Genomic DNA, 18,237 nt, shown 5'->3' with positions numbered 1-18,237 from the left:
ACCTAAGGAAAGAAACTTCAGAATTGTACTAGCCAGTTTTGTCTGGCAAGATTGCAAGATAGGACGTTTTCTTGTAGCGTGGTCTCTTAGTTTGGCATCTTTTCACCTAGTGGCATACAACCAACAATATCTGTTTCCAGATTGGTGTGCGATTCCTGCAAGGTGGTTCGTTGCAAACAGTTTGCATGCCAAATTGGGTAGCGATTTTACAAACACAAGGCACGGGAATTTCCAAAATATAAGGCATTACTCCCCAATGGGATTTCTGAGAACGAGCAGTGACTGTTTACAGTCAAGTTAACTTAGGCTGGGGAGGTGGCATAATGAGAAGAGTTAAGGAAGTGGCAAAACAGGGATGAGGAACTGAAGGCAAATGAAGGTGATCTCGTGTATTTTAAGGGATAGGAGAGGATGATTTCATGAACTTTGAGAAACACACCACTGCATACATAGATACAATTTGCCTAGCTGTTTGATTTGCCTCAACGTTCACCAGCTATTAAAAAAAGACACAGAGAGCGTTGGTGGCATAGCCAATTCTGTTTTATTCATTTAAAAACCATTTCCTCATACTGGTTCCCTGATAAATTATATCCCCAGCTTTTAGCTGTGGGATAGCAGAGTGCAAACAGGAGTGTATTTCAAGCAAACAAAATGGCTGCAACAGTCTTAAGAGGCACCCTGATGCTCTGAATTTTGGGTTCACTCTTTTTTTTCTGCAACACACACACAAAATGTTTGATGGAAGGTAGAAGAGGTACTATATAAATTTTCTGCTACACGCAATTGTCGCCACACATTCCCTCAGGTGGGCTACGTCCTCACAGAGACTCATATATTAGAAACATTTTCCTTTCTGCCCCAAGATTCTGAAAATGCTTTTCTGGAAACAGACAATATATAAAGCAGAAAATATTAATCCAGTAAAACAAACTACATATATCTTTAAGATCGAAACAGGAATGTTTGGCAGTAATTTTGTTGACTATTTGCATGGGGGTATTTGGTCATGGAAAATAAAATCAAACCATTTCTACTGGCTCCGGCTGTGCAAATACGGCACAATCAGTAGTTTAGAATTTACATTACCACCCTAAAACAAAACTGTTTCCTGTTTTTGTAGATACTAACCCTTTGTAAAACAATAATAATGAGAATAGAAGTGCATATTTAGAATCTTGTTGCTTTTTTTTTTAACAAGCCATTATTTTCTGTCAAAAATACATGGGAGCGACAAGACATACCTACAAGTTTGTCCTTGTATTTAATCTGCACAGAAGTCAATATGGGCTAACAGCTCCCTATGCTGGCTTGTAGGATATTGTGCTTTACATTTGGGGCACTCCAGGAAACTTTCATCAAGAAGATTTGAACGTCTGGGTGAAGGACATTTGTTCTGTATTGTCAGCTTGTCTTCAAAGGCAGCCTGGAAGTTGTGCAAGACTTCTGTACATCCTCCACACTCTGGAAGCTTCTGGGAAAAAAATAATGAATTGGTGCATCTAAATATTTCCCATTACAGATTAGTAATATTCCTTTAAAGGTCCAGCCAATCTTCTTAGCACCACACTGAATTCCACCCACACAAACACAGTACTACTCACTGAGGGCTCAAGGCGAGTTATTTGGTCCCTTGCCTTGCGCAGCTCCTTAAGGACTTTGCTCAACTGATGCTGCAAGTTCTGACGGTCGAGCTTCTCATTCTCAAAATCGGATGTGCATGCCTGGATCTGGCAAGAAACATTGGGTGAAAAATCAGAGAGTCTGTTACACATGGCGGATTTCATGCTAATAATTACATGAGCTCCTTAGGAAAACAAAAGGTTGGATCTAAAGCAAATAAATAAATTAAAGCCTATTTTGAAGGGTTCGTGCAATGTATTTTTAATGTTCTGCTACTGCATGTACAGACACAGTTGTTAAGTCCTTTAATATTTCTAGAAACCTCACTACCATAACCGTAGAATTAAAAGAGTAGAGATTCTACAGAGGGATGCCAATTAAATGATTAGTGGATTTTAAATTCTCACTTTCCTATCAGCAGTAAATACCAAGACAAATCGCTATCATGAAAAATGCACGATATATCACAGTATCATGAAGAACAGCTTACTTGCTTGTATTGTAATAAAACTGCCTAAAATATTAACATGAATATTATGCCTATGGGTTTTAGTTCTGACTGAAAAGTGTCGATAAAATAATAATGTGTAACCTGGTACCTGCTGTTCCAAAGCTGTTATCCTTGTGTGTTCTTCCTGCTGTTTTAGCAAAGATCTCTGAAGCATCTCAACCTATACCATGTGTAAAAGACTATATTAACAAGACAATTCTATAAGGTGGTTTCAAATAATCAAACTATGTAAATCCATGGGTTTTCGTTGGTTTTATACATCCTTACTGGTAAGATGGTAGAGCTGCTGCTCCAGGTTCCTTGCTTTTTAAAGTTTTCAAGCATGCTGAACAAGTATTTTAGGAACAACCCTATTACTGGAATTGTGTTTTATATTGTTTTATTATTGCACTTTAAAGTGTTGTAACCCACCCTGGGACTGAAGTGAAAGGCGGGTAATAAATTAACAATATTTTGCTTCTACTTGGTTATGCATCTCACCTAAGAAAAAGGGACAGGGTATAGAACAGTGATTTCCTCCTTTTCCTGCTGCCCCCCCCCCCATGTTTCTTTACTCAACTCACACCCAAGGAGAGCCATGCATGGAAGCACGTATTGCTTGCCAATATAGGACAGGTATCTAAGCAAAGATGCCGCCTGTCCACACTTGGTTGATTTCAGTGGTAAGGGCCCTTGAAATGTACATTCCTTTGAAAGCAATGCAGTGTGGCTAATCAGCATTGGCACTTACCACATTTATATGTGCATCTGATATAATTCACAGCCCCTTGAATTATGGAGGGGGAAAGGGGTAGGGATCATCCTGGGCTTGGAGGTCATCTTCCACCCCAACTCCATAAACGTGTACCGTATTTTTCGCTCCATTGGACGCAGTTTTTCCCCTCCAAAAATTGAGGGGAAATGTGTGTGCGTCCTATGGAGCGAATGCAGGCTTGTTCCATAGCCGCGCGCAACCCCTCTGGCAGGGACAGGCTGCATGGGGCTATGGTTTCTTTAGCTCCACGCAGCCTCTCCCGGCAGGGAGAGATTGCACGGGGCTAAAGAGGAAGCCAAAGCAGCCAGCGGGATCCATCCCGCTGGCTGCCTTGGCTTGTGCCATAGCCGTGTGCAACCCCTCCAGCAGGGAGATGTTGTGCGCAGCCTGTACGCTGCTCTTTGGGGCTGGGGGGGGGGAAATATTGTTTTTATTGATTTCCCCATCTAAAAACTAGGTGCGCCCTATGGTCCGGTGCGCCCTATGGCGTGAAAAATATGGTAAATTGTGAAAGTGAAGTCAGCAATTCCCCTATATACCAACCTGAGATGAGAGTGCTTGCGTTCGTTTCCTTTCTTCCTCAAGCTGGTCTCTGGTCACTTCATTTTCTTGAGTAAGCCTCTGCAGCATCTGCCCTTTGAGGTTGTTTTCGTCCTGAAGAGTCTGAATGTCAGCCTGCTTGTGTGAATTTAGTAGACTATTCAGATTGATCACCTCCTGCTTGGCTTCGTCATACTTCCTTTTGAATTCAACGAGGTCAGAATGCAGCTGGGCTACGGAACGCCTTTCTGTCTCTAGATCATTTCTGGCGGCTAGCAACAACTGCTCGTAATATCTCTGCTTATCTTCTGGCAGGAACCCACAATAGAACATGGAAGAGAAGGGGGGGGAATGCTTCAACAAAGATCCTTAGCAAACTCGCACCCGCAGAACATATTTGTAAACCAAACTGAACAGCCTTATTCTAGACTCTGCCTTGCCCCTCGCAGTAAGCTGTATTTCCTTATTCAAACTTACTCAGAAGGAAATTTAAGACACTGATACATTGTTAAAGAAGAACATATTCTATAGCAGGATAGGGGGCAGATCCAATCCACGCCACTATGTGGCAATCTTGCAATTCCTCGGGAGGGAAAAGAAGGGCCCCTTCTACGTTCAGAAGACTCTACACAGCCAAGCTGCCAGGGCTAAGCAGCAATAGCACCATGAAGGGCCCCCAACTCTAGCCCTCAAGCAACTTGGCAAAAGTTTTGAATAGGACCAAGGAACATGCCTTTTATCAGAGGACAAGGCTAGCCCCATCACTTCCTGATGATTCCATGAAGTCCATCCCTTTCATGACTGAGGACTCACAGAACCACCACAGAGCTAATCGTGGGACAGACTTCCTCACAGCGCTACAGTCAGGTTATAGATCATCAACAGCTAAATCGGCTAAAAACCGCCAGATGCTTAATGAGCGTGTTTTATAGTAACAAGAGAAAACCGATCAGTTTTCAAGAAGAAACCAGACACTATGTATTTGATGGATATGAAATCAGCACAGGCAAGCAAACTGTAAGGCAACAATGACCTGTTATCAAGAAGTTTCTCCACAAGTTTTCTGCTCTACAGAGGTAGCTAGTTCTTAAGAGATGCACACACTCCATAAGAGTCGTAATTTTTTCTAATGATCCATGCTTAAAAATCCACACCTACAAAACAACTTCATATGTCTGCTACAAAAACGAATGTCACATGCTGGTGACTTGAGCAATGCCAAGACAACTCAATATTTATTTATCCCAACACCCATGATTCGCAGCTAAGCAACGATCAGTATATATTTGTACACCATTTTTTTTTTTTTTTTACAGCACGTGTATAAGTATCCAAAAAGAGTGATAATTTAATTTAGTTTTATGCTTGTAAGTGTTCATAGCTAAAACCAGAAAACTGATCTGGGATATCTTTCTCCACATAAACTAATTTGTTGTGCAATCTGTTGAGTCTGAAGAAAAGCCAGCTAATACCTTCTGCCCTGGTTTCATTCGGTTGGTGCTGGTTAACAGTTTCCAGCTGCTGCTCCAGTTCAAAGAGCCTTGCCACAAGGCTCTGAACGTAGGCTTCTCGTTGTTGGTCATATATTAGCCACTGCTGGTTTTTCTCCAAAGCCTTGAGAGGGAAGATAATAAGTAAGTTGGTTAAAAGTTGCTTCAAGGAAAGTATTGATAACTTACCTTTCTCTAAGTCATATGTCTTATCAGTACACGAAAAGCATCCTACTTGGCACAGGTGCCTCAGCCTAAAGAAGACTGTGTTTTTCAACTTTATGCTTTCTACCAGTTTTGAAATATTTAACTGTTAAAGATCATGTGAACACAAGTTTTAATAAATAAAATTCAACTTTACTTTGACTGCAAAGTGTACCTTGGAATTTCCGTCAATCACTCACACATGCCTGTTTTTGCTGTTTTTTATGCAAGAGGTGTTTAGCTGTTTTATCAACCTGATAAAACATGCCTAGTACCACCAAGAGCACTCCCCTAAATCTGAGAAACACCCTTTGGGTATTAAGAGGTGCTGCCATCACATGTTTTCCTCAAAGTGATTTGCAATGTCAGAAACTAAATACACATAAATGAACTTACTTTTTAATAAAACAACCAGATCAGCTTTTATTTAAGATTAGGAAAACCTTGTAAAGATAGGGCAAGTATAGGCATACCATCTGCTGATGTCATTGGTTATCTCTTGCAAACAATACAGATTGTGAAACACTCCGGGAAACAGAAGCTACCTGAGAGATTTTCCAAAGCACTTTTAAGCAAGTATTATTCTTAAGATTCACTTCTAACGATGACAATGCTACTGAAACCACACTTATTCACATTATGAAGCCTCAAAATATTTGCTTCAACATACGATTCCAAGAGTTAATTATACTGTTTTAATAAGATCAGCAAATTATTATTTTATAATATAATTGCATATTTTGAATGTTAAAGAAAAATAGGCACCCCAAACAAGCTGTGAAGTTGGCTATGTATAGGCAATGCAGTTACAAAAGCGTGGTAGGAGGTTGCGTTTCCTATTCCAAGACCTATAAAAATTTATGGCTCCGTGCAGCCCAAACAGTCTGTACCTGTGCTACCTGGTAAATCTCCTTTCTACGTTAACTTTGGCCAGGATCCAAAGAACTACTTGGGCCCGCAAAACAGGCTTGTGCTTGCGCAGTGAAATTTGACTTTTTCTTGAACCACCACCTCCCAAGTCATACTGAACAGTCTTCAAAATGGTTTTTAATTTCTGGAGTAGTTTGTATGCATCCCAGTGGCTGCAGTTAGGGGGCATTATATACTTTCTTCCAAGGCTCACAGTACTATTTTCATTTGTGTGTGTGTATCTGACATATGGAAAAGTTAGCTACACCAACATAAAGGGCAGCATCCAACAAAGTAGTCTGTTAGCACAAGGACTTCCACCTAAACAATGTGACTTTCCCTGCCTCTCTTCTGCGCACTTCCTAGACTGCTCTGGGTGTTCCCCCAATCCTCCAGAGCAAATTTAGTTAGGGTGTGTAGGGAGGGAAAGTTCTGTTGTGCAGCCATAAATCCTTGTGATAACAGAACTACTTCATTGGACACTGCCCAAAATCATAGGCATTCAGTCCTGAGGCTCGCCTACAACTCTATACAACAGTTCAAGCTTCGAGAGATGCATTTCTATACAATTAACCACTCTAATTGCTAGTTTACTGAGAGTATCGTAGCAGAGGCTTATACACAGTCAAAAGGTAAATGTCAGTCTTGAAACATTATTTTGTGTTATTTCACACCCATGGAGGGAAATGCAGAGCTTGTTCACACTTTATAAAAAATAATAATTCTAAAAGATGCACAGTATTAATCATACTTAGATGCAGGTGTGTAGCAAGGAATGAAACCATGACACAGGTAGGGCAGTGGCTCCATCTGAGCAAGTGAGCAATGGCAGATGCTGAAGAGACCAGAAAAATTTGGTCTGCATGTAAACACCCTGGTGACTAAATACAAGGATTCATCTGTAGATCTCAGGGAAGTTACAATATTAAAAACGCAAAATGCATAAGAACAAAAATAAACCAACAATTCTCCTTTCCACAACACATTCATCACATAAAGCTTGATTGGGGAAATTTGCCTTTATTTGAAGGAATCGTAAAACACCTGAACATAAACTTGGATTCAGAAGCACAGCCTATCGATAGGCTGTCATCTGTGGCGCAGTGCCGAGACAATCCCACAAGCCAGTCACAGTTACTAGTTTGTGCAACATTTTTTGAAGAAATGCCGGGCTGTATAATACTCATTTATGGTCAAGTAAAGGAGACTCATGGAAGCAGGTATAGCTCACTGAATCCTGTTCCCACCCCAAGTGAGGAGACCGAGTAGAGATCTGAATATGGCCCAAACACAGCACTCTAAACATTGCCAATTCACATTTCTGTGGCACAAGTATAATTAGAACTGTCACTTACAATGCCAGCTAGAACACTGCTAACGTCTTAAAGGTTACTTGCATTTTAATGCAAAGCAGCCCGTAAAGTACCATTTCATATCTGCCTGGGAACTAATTCTTATGTGAAGTTGCGGGTGAATAATGGGCTGGAGCTGTTGCCTTCAAGTTCTGAGCAGTCTCCCAAACGCAGCCAGATGCTTGTGAATGTAAATCTGAACTAGACAACAGACCTTGGTCTAATCTAGCACGGTAGTTCCACTTCTTGCACTCTAAAATTTACATAGCAACATAGGAAGCTGCCTTATTCAAAGGGATAACATGGGTCCATCTAGCACATTACTGTCTACAATGACTAGCAGAGCTTCAAACATGGGTCTCTCCCAGCCCCGCCTGAAGATGCCAGGGATTGAATCTGCAACATTCTGCCTGCAAAGGAGATTTTCTGCCACTGAGCTCTACCATACACATCTACTTGGGAGCAAGCCATGCTTTGAGTCCCTAGAACTTGCTTCCAAGTAAACATGCAAGGGATTGGCCTGAACTATTAGGTATTTCTCATTAGTAGTACACACACACACACACACGCGCGCGCACACACACACACACACACACACACACACACACAGCCATTTTAAAAAGAATCTTACATCTTTCAGTTGGATTTCAACTTCATTTGTTGGTGTTCCAGTGCAGTTTATAGCAGTTTCCTGCAAAACACAAACCAGTTCAACAGTTTGATTTTGCTAAGCTGGGTGTACATGTCTCTTATTTTTAGACAGGAATAAATACAACCACATCACGGCATTTTTCTAAGATTAACTTGTTCTATGTAATAGGAAAAGCATCATTTTAAAAAGCCAATTGACTTCTTATGTGCACTACATCAAATATCTTCTGAAGAATTATTTTCTTCTGTATTGTGGGTCGATAAAGAACTACCTGCAATAGAAAAACTTCATTAAATTCACTATGGGATATGCCCCCCAAACACTCAGATTCCTTTGATTAAGCTCCAGTGCTATTGCTTTGATTGCTCTGACCAAATACATCCCCAAAGAACATAAAATATTACACATCAACATTACAGAAAAACCAATTAAAATGCAACATGATTCAGCCAATACACTTGAAGCAAGCACCATGGCAGAAGTACAGGATAGGTTAATATATTCTTCATAGAAAACTAGTTCTACAAATGCTTTTGCAGCATGGCGCACCTTCAGCAACTAGAACAAGGGCATTAATGCAGTGCTAGATGCACCTCTGGGATAGATTGTTCCAGAGGTGGGGGAAGATGCCGACATAAAAACCCCTACACCCAGTCCCTCTACTTCACCTGGGATGGGACAACCATGAGGGAAGAGGCATTCTGTCTTATATTTTGGCTCCAAACAGTTTAAGAATGTATATGTCACTAGCACCTTGAGTTGGACTCAGAAGCATACCGACTCCTTCAAAGTTGGTGTGGCCTGGGTTCATACTGGGGTGCATTTTGCACTAGTTGCAACTTTGACGTAACAGGGGCTCCTGCTAAAATGGACTTCAAAAGATTTCGTATTCTAGGTATTGGGAACTATTTTCAGCAGACACTATTAACTTACACACAGGTTATTTGCCAATCTGTGGTTTTCAAACCCAAATGGGGATTCAGAGGGCTTTTGCAATACCATGGGAATATATATATATATATGTATTATATATATATAATATATATATAATACACATCCACACCCACCCCTTTGTTTTTTTTTTTAAAATAATTTTTATTAAGGTTTTCCAAATTAAAACAAATAAAATCCAATTCATAAACTTTTTCCAATATCCAGGACTTCCCCTCCCCACCCCCTCTTGTGTTCCAAATCTTCCAAAAAAGCAATAATATTCAACAAATTCTTATTCCCAAAATACACTCATCATCAATAACTCAATTTGTCCAAATTTCCATCCCCTAAGGTCGACCTATTCCCTTCCACGAGTTCCCCCCTTTCAAATATAGTACAGATGAAAATAGAATAAAAACAAACAATAATTTTACAACCTTTGGATTCCAAATTTCCCTCCCCTCTTTCCCTGTTGCGTTCCTCCTATCCCTCCACTTCTAATGTCTTCCTGATGAACCCACATTTCACTAAACCCACATCCCTCTGGTTCTTTACCGGTCTTTTTTTTAAATTACAGATGTCCAATCATAGAAGGAGTCTATCAAAGGGGGCCCATTTCTTCTATCCAGATTTTTATATCCAGGAGTATAAACTCCAATTTTATATCCATAAGCTTGTCAAATCTGGATATCCCAAATGTTCCCACTCCAGTTCTGTCCAGTTCTTGTTGTTTCCTTGTTCTTGTCAATCACTCTCCTCCTTTTTACTTCCCTGTTCCCTCACAGAAATGTTCTTTTTCCAAAGGCTTCTAGTGTCTCTACAGAGGCTTGTTATTCAGGAGCAGAACATTACATCATGTTCCTTTCATTTTTCAACAGATTAATCCATTGTTTCCAGTAAAGTGTAGGCCTCTGTAGACAAAATAATGTTCCATTTCTGCAGTTTCCCAGGAGATTAAAAGTTCTATCCAACTGTTCAAGTTTCCCGTCGAAAACACATGCAATGTCCCTCAGCTCCTCTAGGTGGATTACAATAACAAAGTTCCCTTCCAGATCACATCCGCCAGTCCAAATAACTTATAAATCCTTATTTGAAACAATTTATCTCCAATTTATAACAAATGTAACCGGCAAAGTCCTCATAACAAAGTCTCAATTTCATTCTTCCGTTTTGACAGCTCTTTGACAGCTGTCAAAACCTCCGTTATTCTTCTCCAGGCATTTTCACGAATCGCTCCAGGGATTCCGGGGGGGTTGCTTTTTAATACAAATTCCACTTTTCTCCTCCAGCTCAATCTTATAAATTTCCCTCGCGAAGTTGCTAGTTCGGCAAGATAAGGTTCCTCTCGATCTTAGTTATCCAGTCCTTTGTTTTGGCTCTTCTACAATTTGGGGGGGGGGCTGACTTCCTTTTTTCCACCTCCCCCGTTCGCTCCAAATTCTAAAAATTTATCCCTCTTTTTAGTCCATATTCCAATTACTCACGGGTTCTTCTTTTGGGTCCAAATTTTCAATAGAAGAAGTCAGCGCTCTCCGCCGGATGGCATGCGGCTGCGCTCGGCAGGGATAGCAGAGGACTCAAAGCACCACGCTCCTCCCCGGCACCCGATCCGTAGCCTTTAAAAAGGCTCCTTCACGAATCGAGAGGGCGCTGACGGTGCCAGCCGAGTCTCCATGTCCACGGCCTCCGTGGCCGTGGTTTTTAAGGGTCCCCGCATCGCCGGTGCGGTAGGACCCAGCCCCTGCCGAGCAGGCTCCCTCCGGAGCTCGGAGGGAGCCCGCCATTCGGCGATGGCGCCGACCCGGAAGTCCCACACCCACCCCTTTGGAAGCCTTTTCGGTTTATTAAACTCAGTCCTACAGGAGTAAGTATACTGCCCATTAGCAGAAATTAATTCCCTTCTAGCACAAGGCTGATCCGACTTGAACGTAACCTGCATTCAAGATACATTTTCACCAGTTGCACATCCTAGCCACAATCCCAAATAAACATAAGTATGCTTAAGCTATTGAAATCAATGGGCTTAAGTGCATTCAATTCTGTACTGGACTGCGGCCAAGGTGTTTTAAATACTAGGATTCCTGAATGGCACACTAAAAATTAAACAAGGTGCAAACTTGTCGCTGGCCCTAAAAGATCAGGACTAACTTATTTTCCTGTAAATGTTTGATCACCAGTTGAGAACACACAGCGCCAGCCTGTAACTTATACAGTGGTACTTCGGTTTACGAACAGTCCTGTTTACGAACTATTCAGTTTACAAACTCCACAAAACCGGAATTAGTGTTCCAGTTTGCGAACTTTACCTCAGTCTACGAACGGAATCTGAACGGTGGAAGGGCATCGGCGGTGGAAGGCATCATTAGGGGAAGTGTGATTTAAGAATGGACTTCAGGAACAGATTAAGTTTGTAAACCGAGGTACCACTGTATATGTTTCACACATTGTGGCTGATGTTCTATTGCCACCTACCTTCTCTTCATGGTATTGCCACAATTGTTTTCCACAATATTCTACGTTGAATCAAAAGCCTTTGGCAAGGAATCAGACTCACCAACATTCCATTTACCAAGCTGGAGATTACTAAAGTTATCTGCTGATGTTAGCAATGCTAAAAATCTGTCGGTGTTAGCAATGGGATAATTAACGGGCTAGCAAAGCTGTCAAATTGTGGAACTTGCTCCAGCAGGAGATAGCAATGGCTTTACAAGAAGATTGGACAATCTGAAGAAGAAGAGTTTGGATTTGATATCCCACTTTATCACTACCTGAAGGAGTCTCAAAGCGGCTCACATTCTCCTTTCCCTTCCTCCCCCACAACAAACACTCTGTGAGATGAGTGGGGCTGAGAGACTTCAAAGAAGCGTGACTAGCCCAAGGTCACCCAGCAGCTGCATGTGGAGGAGCGGAGACGCGAACCCGGTCCCCCAGATTACGAGTCTACCGCTCTTAACCACTACACCACACTGGGAGAGGATAAGCCTATCAAAGATGGCTGTGTTCTACCTTCACTGTCGGAGGCAGTATGTCTCCGAATGCCAGTTTCTGGGAATAGCAGGTAGGCAGAGTGCTTGCGTGTTTCCCACAGGCCACTGCGAGAACAGGATGCAGGACTAGATTGGCCTGATCCAGCAGGCTCTTTTTACACTTCTTATGTTAAAAGAATTTGGTCTAAGCTGATGCTATGCATCAATTAGAACAGGGATGTCCATACGGTTGACCACGACTATGGCCCCCTAAGCCACCTAACCCAACCCCCAGCTCAGTGCAGGAATTCCAGAGTTAGAGCATCCCTAATAGATAGCTGCGCAGCCTCTATTTGAAGGCCTGATGCAACTGCAACAACAACAACAACAACTCACCACCACTGTAGGCAGTTGGTTCCATTGTCAAACTGCTCTTACCATCAAGAACATTAAGCTAATGCTGTTTTAATTGTAAATGGTATGGTTTTCATATATTTTATGTGTGCATATAGCTTTAATTCTATCAATGTTTAATTATTTTTAAATTGTTTTCTATGCTTTATGCACTTCTCATTTTTATCCGTAAGCTGTCGTTTGTCCTGTCATGGAAAATGGTGGGGTAATAAATATATAGCAACAGCCATAATAACTTACCTGGGAAATCTGCACATTATTGGCTCTATTTTCAAGGTCTGAACAATTTGTAGTAACTGCAGATAACTGGTTTTTCAACCGATCCACCTCTTCTGAGAGGGAATGAAGTAGCTGTTCTCTCTTTGCCACTTCCTGTGTTTTCTCTTCTAGTTGACTAAGCAGAGAAGTAACATCACCATTTTTACTTTTGATCTTCAGCTTGTCTTTCAGGAGCTGAATTTCTTGATTTTTTTCTCCAAGGATATTATTACATTTTGCATTTTCTGTTTCAAGGGCAAGTATTCTCTACATGAAATGCAAGCAAGCATATTATCACAGTTAACAAGCCAATTTTGAAATAAAATATTCTTAATTGTACAGGGCAAGCAATCATACCGGTACTGTTAGCAACTATGATGGTATAATTGGTGTTTTGTGGCAAAGTAACTGTTATCTCCCAAGTTCTGACTTTGAGAGAGAAGACACTTTAAAGGTTCAAAATTAACATTCAGATTTTAAGTAATATGCAATACAAAATCACTTCATTTGTTAAATCTTCAGTGATTCCTTTACAGTTAACATCACAAGACAGGAAGTTTTGCATGCAGAAATGTTTATATTACCTCCAGGAATCTGTTCTTTTCTTCTGGTGTCATTTTTCTTTTGCCCTTAGTGAGGTCTTCCAAAGATTTTTTAAGGGCTGCATTCTCTTTCTTATATACCTGCAACTCAGATTCAGATTTGGAATCACCAGACTTCAATCCCCACTTGCCGATATTCATCTCTTTGATGTCCTTTGATGTCCTTCAGATTTTCTAAAAATAAATAAATAACCAGGTACCATTGAAGGAACAGCCTCTTCTGTCCTTGCATTATGTATGTTTCCTTGCAGTGTCCCAAGTGGCTTGTAATAAAGCCTCAATTCAAGTCTCATTAAATAAGCTGAATAACTCGTCTTTCAGCCTGATCTTAAGCAAGCTTACTCAGAAGTCTAACCAAATTCACTGGGACTTCCTCTATAGAAATTATTTTTAAAATTTGGAGCCATAGAGCTGTAGTCAGTGTAGCACTATGGAGAACTTTCCTTCAATGCTAGGATTTCGCATTGGGCAAAGGAACATTCTCTCCTTCTCCCCTCCCTAAATCTGTTCTGGAGTCCCCCTAATCCTCTAAAGCAGATTTGGAGGCAATGAAGGGTGCACAAGGGAGGAAAGGTTGGGGGGGGGAGGAGGAAGTACCACTGTGTGACAACTAATCCTTTTGCACAAATGTTTAATTGAATACCACACTTGGTCCCAAACATGCATAAAACAGGATTATAGTAGTAAATTTGACTCACAAACATTTTGAATAGAACAAAAACCCCCATTTAAAGAACATATTTCCACTGAAATAGGCAGTGCTCCTTCCAAAGTTAAGAGCAGCAAAATTAAAAATGCGTAGAATTTGTGGCCTGATAGTTAGAATCAACAACATAACTGCAAAAAAATAATAATTCTGAAATATTTGTGATCGCTGTTACAATTATAATACTTAGCTAGCCTGCAACAAAACATCACAACGGAATATATAAAAAATGCAGCTGTGTCTGCCACATCATGTGATGCTTGGAAAATGTGGCACAAAGGAAATAGGAAGTACTGAAAGGTCATAGGGACTAATACATTTTATTATATACTGTAAAATTATTATTATATGAAACTACTAGTAGACTTCTGAGAGAATGGCTGGCACAATACATTTTGCCACCAGCAAAATCCCCCTATCAAGCTGTATAGTATGCAAGGTAAGTCAAGTTATTCTGATACCTGGGGCACAAAATCCCACAAGTACTTCCCCTTCATCCCTGGCAATAACAACACAGTAGTAATTCAATTAAATAACAATTTGCTGTCTTCTGTAACACCTCAAAGCATTTGCCTTATTATTATGATTTATTATCATTAGAATGTCTTGCCTACCAGAAGCTCCAGGGTGCATTACAATGTTACAAAGTACGATAGGTACTAAAATCAGGCATCGGATATTATATGCACCTTGCTACTCCCAGCATCAGATCCCTCTCCCATCTGAAGCTCAAGCACAGTATAGTCTATTTCCACCTTCCCCCCTCCCTTCACTACTTGCAGGCATATTTTCTTCGCTTTGTTATTTTTTAAAAAAACAACAACCGGAAATGTAGTGCAGGTGCAAGAGGCTGCAAATTTCTTCAGAGCCATCATGTTAAACCCCCACGGTGTTGCCACTTCTCCAATGAAAACTGGCCCTTTGACTATTGTTTGCCCCATAGAGGGAAGATTACAGTCATTTCATCTCCAGGAGAGAAATCACACCCACCCACCCCGGATTTAGCAGATCTCCCACGCAGCACAGTAGGGTCGTTTATTGTATTTGGTAGGAAACTTGGGGTGGCGAGAAAATGCCTAGTGGACAAGTTAAAAAAAGAGATGGATAGGGAGGAGGTTTCGCTATGTGGGCAGGCAAAAGCTGGATAAGGCAGATCACACATATCCTGGACCATCACTGAGAATATGAGTGCTGAAGAGGTGTTTGGTCCATGGATGTATACAGGGCCGGATTTAGGTTTGATGAGGCCCTAATCTACTGAAGTTAATGGGGCCCTTTATATGTCCAGCTGTCCTTTGTCAACAACAAATTGTTGCTGTTTTTTGGGTTCAATATTTGCTATATGGTAATTTATGGACCTAATAGGTATCTAAAGCCATTTGCACATAACAAAATAGAGTATGCGTTTTAACAAAGTAATTGTTGAACTGAAATATAAGTATTAATAGTATATTAATAGAAATATATTAATAGTATATTAATAGTGAAATACAACTGAGAACAAGTATATTAATAGTGACATAATGATTAAGCTCTAACTTAAGCTGAATTGATTCCAGGAATCACAAAACAGAGAAACCAGTAGGAGAACACTTCAATCTCCCAGGACATTCTATACAAGATCTCAAAGTAGCTGTTTTACTACAAAGGAATTTCCGAAATAGACTGGAAAGAGAAGCTGCTGAATTGCAACTTATTACCAAACTTAAAACCATGGAGAGACCTGGTCTGAACAAAGACATTGGATTCTTATCTCATTATACATGACAAAGCCATTTTTCACCTTCTCACCCCTTGCTTTTTCCTGTAAGACCTATTGCAGTCGTTAAGAGTTGTCAACAGGCTCATCACAGCTATCTGCCAATCACCCATTCCCACCACCCTTCTGAGTAATACCCCTCCCCACCTTCTCACTATATAGAAGGGTCTGGTAACTTCTGTTTCAGTGTATCTGAAGAAGTGTGCATGCACATGAAAACTCATACCAAGAACTAACTTAGTTGGTCTTTAAGGTGCTACTGGAAGGAATTTTTTTGTTTTAAAATTTTTTTTATTCATAACAAAACTTGATAATGCAAACACATTTGGCATTTGGCAATAACAGAAGTTCCTTTAATAACACATTTTTTTCCTTTAATTTTTTGGGGGGCCCCCAAGGGAATGGACCCTAAGCTATAGCTTATTTAGTTTATACGTAAATCTGGCCCTGCATGCATGCATGCATGTACAGTATTTCTGTTTTGTCCCTGCTGCAATAACAAAAGCATAACGCCCTCTCCCCTGGAGCGCCTTATGGAAAAGCAGAGCAGGTGCGAGGCAGCCAAGCCAACCCAATATTCTGGGGACCCGCGTTTCTCTCCCTGACCCCAACCCACCCCTTCCTTCGCCCATCCCGAGCCGAGCTCTCTTTCCCCCACTCCGCTCCGTTTACCCGCTTTCTTTCAGCCTCGGATGGTCGCGAAACTGTGGAGAGACCCGGCGAGCGAGCGAGCGACGGGAGGACAGGGCAGCGTCAAGGCTGCTGCTGCTGCTGCAACAACGGCGCCACCGCCGCCCCTCCCTTCCTTCCACTCTCCGGGAGGGACGCGGAGGGGAGCCGCTTTACCGCTCCTCTTCCAACCCGGCCCCGCCCGAGCGCCTGCTTCCGGGAGTTTGAATGCCGCGGCTCCGCTCGACGCCATTTCCGTTTCAGTTGGAAAGCGACGGGGCGGGAGAAGGGTCAGAACAAGACTGAACGCCGGCGGAGCTGGAGCTTGCGCGGAGAAGGCGGCGCGAACGGTGGTGATTCCGAGAGGGGTGGGGTTGAAGGAAGTAGGCGGAGAAAGAGGAGTGGGGAGGAGGACGTTGGAAGCTTGCATTTTTTTTTGCGCGCCCGCCTCCTTTTTGGTGTATTTTAATGGAATGCGTTGCCCTGCTGTGGATTTTGCAGTTTCAGCATCCTTCGCCGCTGCAGAAGCGTTTTTAAAATTTCCATCAGCATTTCTGGAATGGGTGGTTTTCAATGTAGGAACGTCTGAGCGGATCGACGCTGATTAGCTCGTGTGTAACCTCGTGCGGCAGAACACAGCAAAGCAAATAATAATACTGTAATAATCGGTGCTTTTTTCTAAAACAAACAACAACAATGTTTAGAGGTGCTTTCATTCTGACTCAAGAAAATCACTATTTTGTAGTTCAAGCTGGGGAAATAAAGTACAAAGATTCACAAAATGTTTAGGGGTATGTGTCCCCCCAGAAAAAAGGCACTGAATAATAATAATAATAATAATAATAATAATAATAATAATAATAATAATAATAATAATAATAATAATAATAATAGACGGAGCTTCTTTCGAGCAATCTTAACTAGAGACTAGGTTTGCCATATGGTGCAGATTTTGCTCACTTGGTTACACCGGCATGCGCGAGAGTAAGGGCTGCACAAGGTGTGGGAAGGGATGTGCATCAGTGGCAGAGGCTCTGTTTGACATGGAGAAGATTCTGACCCCGGGCATCTCCACTTAGAGCTGGTGGAGCAGTGGCGTAGCGTGGGGGGTGCAGGGGGGGCCGGGCGCAACATCTGGGGGTTAGGGTTAGGGGGCGCAAATCCACGGGTTAGGGGGCGCAAATTACTTGCCTTGCCCCGGGTGCTGACAACCCACGCTACGCCACTGGTGGAGAGCCCTGTGTGAAATCCCAGACAGCTGCTGCCGGCCTGTGTAGACATTACTGAGATGACTAGACATGCTTCCTATGTGATTTGGTACCTGAGATTGGAAAATACGAATAAGCACCACATGGCACTAACAAGGTGACACATGTCTCCTCCCAAGGAAGTAACATTGAGTCCAGACTTTTTATGATGGTACAGGATTATAACCTAAATCCTGTACCGTCATAAAAAGTCTGGACTCCATGTTACTTCCTTGGGAGGAACTCAGGACTGTCAGTGAGTAACTAATCTGCTGAGAACTACATGGGCAAAAGCTTTCCCCAAGTACCCAGCAGGGGGATTCCACAGTTGTTACAATCATGGTGGTCACCTTTGTTCTTATAGGGTCACATTGATGGGGTTGCACATGTCTTATGGCACAGATCCTTTCCCCCAACACTGCAGGAGAAGGCTGTAGAGGTGCATCATGAGGGAGGACTTAAGGCTTTCAGCACTTCTGTTGGGATTCCATCCTGTCCTGGGTCTTTGCCACATGCCTGAGAGTTGATGACAAGCTTCAGCTTGTCAAGGGAGGGAGGGAAATCCAGCTCTTCCAAGACAGGCAGAATCTGGATGCTATCAGTTGCTGTGTTGGGACTCAGATAGATTGGTAAAGAAAAGGTGTTTTA

At 41.8% G+C, this 18,237-nt stretch overlaps 1 protein-coding gene across 4 annotated transcripts; it reads right to left on the bottom strand.

Moving 5' to 3' along the window:
• Positions 1 to 525: 525 nt before the first annotated feature.
• CEP55 (centrosomal protein 55) lies at positions 526 to 16,572 on the bottom strand. 4 transcript variants are annotated; one of them, XM_081913279.1, is made up of 10 exons: positions 16,346 to 16,572; positions 13,191 to 13,382; positions 12,589 to 12,873; positions 8,015 to 8,074; positions 4,901 to 5,042; positions 3,432 to 3,736; positions 2,223 to 2,294; positions 1,605 to 1,730; positions 1,245 to 1,471; positions 526 to 883 (listed from the first exon to the last, which is right to left on the bottom strand). In XM_081913279.1, the coding sequence occupies exons 2-9, from the start codon at positions 13,347 to 13,349 to the stop codon at positions 1,265 to 1,267; spliced, it is 1,356 nt and encodes a 451-aa protein (XP_081769405.1). In that variant the 5' UTR covers positions 13,350 to 13,382; positions 16,346 to 16,572; the 3' UTR covers positions 526 to 883; positions 1,245 to 1,264. The 4 variants fall into 4 exon arrangements, with proteins under 4 accessions (XP_081769405.1, XP_081769404.1, XP_081769406.1 ...); XM_081913278.1 differs by having other exon boundaries at positions 1,245 to 1,474; positions 3,432 to 3,733; XM_081913280.1 differs by having other exon boundaries at positions 1,245 to 1,474; positions 13,290 to 13,382; positions 16,346 to 16,571.
• Positions 16,573 to 18,237: the final 1,665 nt, after the last annotated feature.

The sequence above is a fragment of the Podarcis melisellensis genome, assembly GCF_964234715.1.
Source record: "Podarcis melisellensis genome assembly, chromosome: 5".
NCBI lineage: Eukaryota > Metazoa > Chordata > Lepidosauria > Squamata > Lacertidae > Podarcis > Podarcis melisellensis.
Note: the sequence above shows the minus strand (reverse complement) of the source record. Positions and strands in the feature narration are given on the sequence as shown.

Coding starts and splice junctions, on each gene's coding strand:
- CEP55 (XM_081913277.1), bottom strand. CDS start 13,349: ATGAATATCGGCAAGTGGGGATTGAAGTCTGGTGATTCCAAATCTGAA. Junction 5,043..8,014: donor TTGAAATCCAACTGAAAGAT/GTAAGATTCTTT, acceptor TTCCCTCTCAAG/GCTTTGGAGAAAAACCAGCA. Junction 1,731..2,222: donor TAACAGCTTTGGAACAGCAG/GTACCAGGTTAC, acceptor GTTTCTTGCCAG/ATCCAGGCATGCACATCCGA.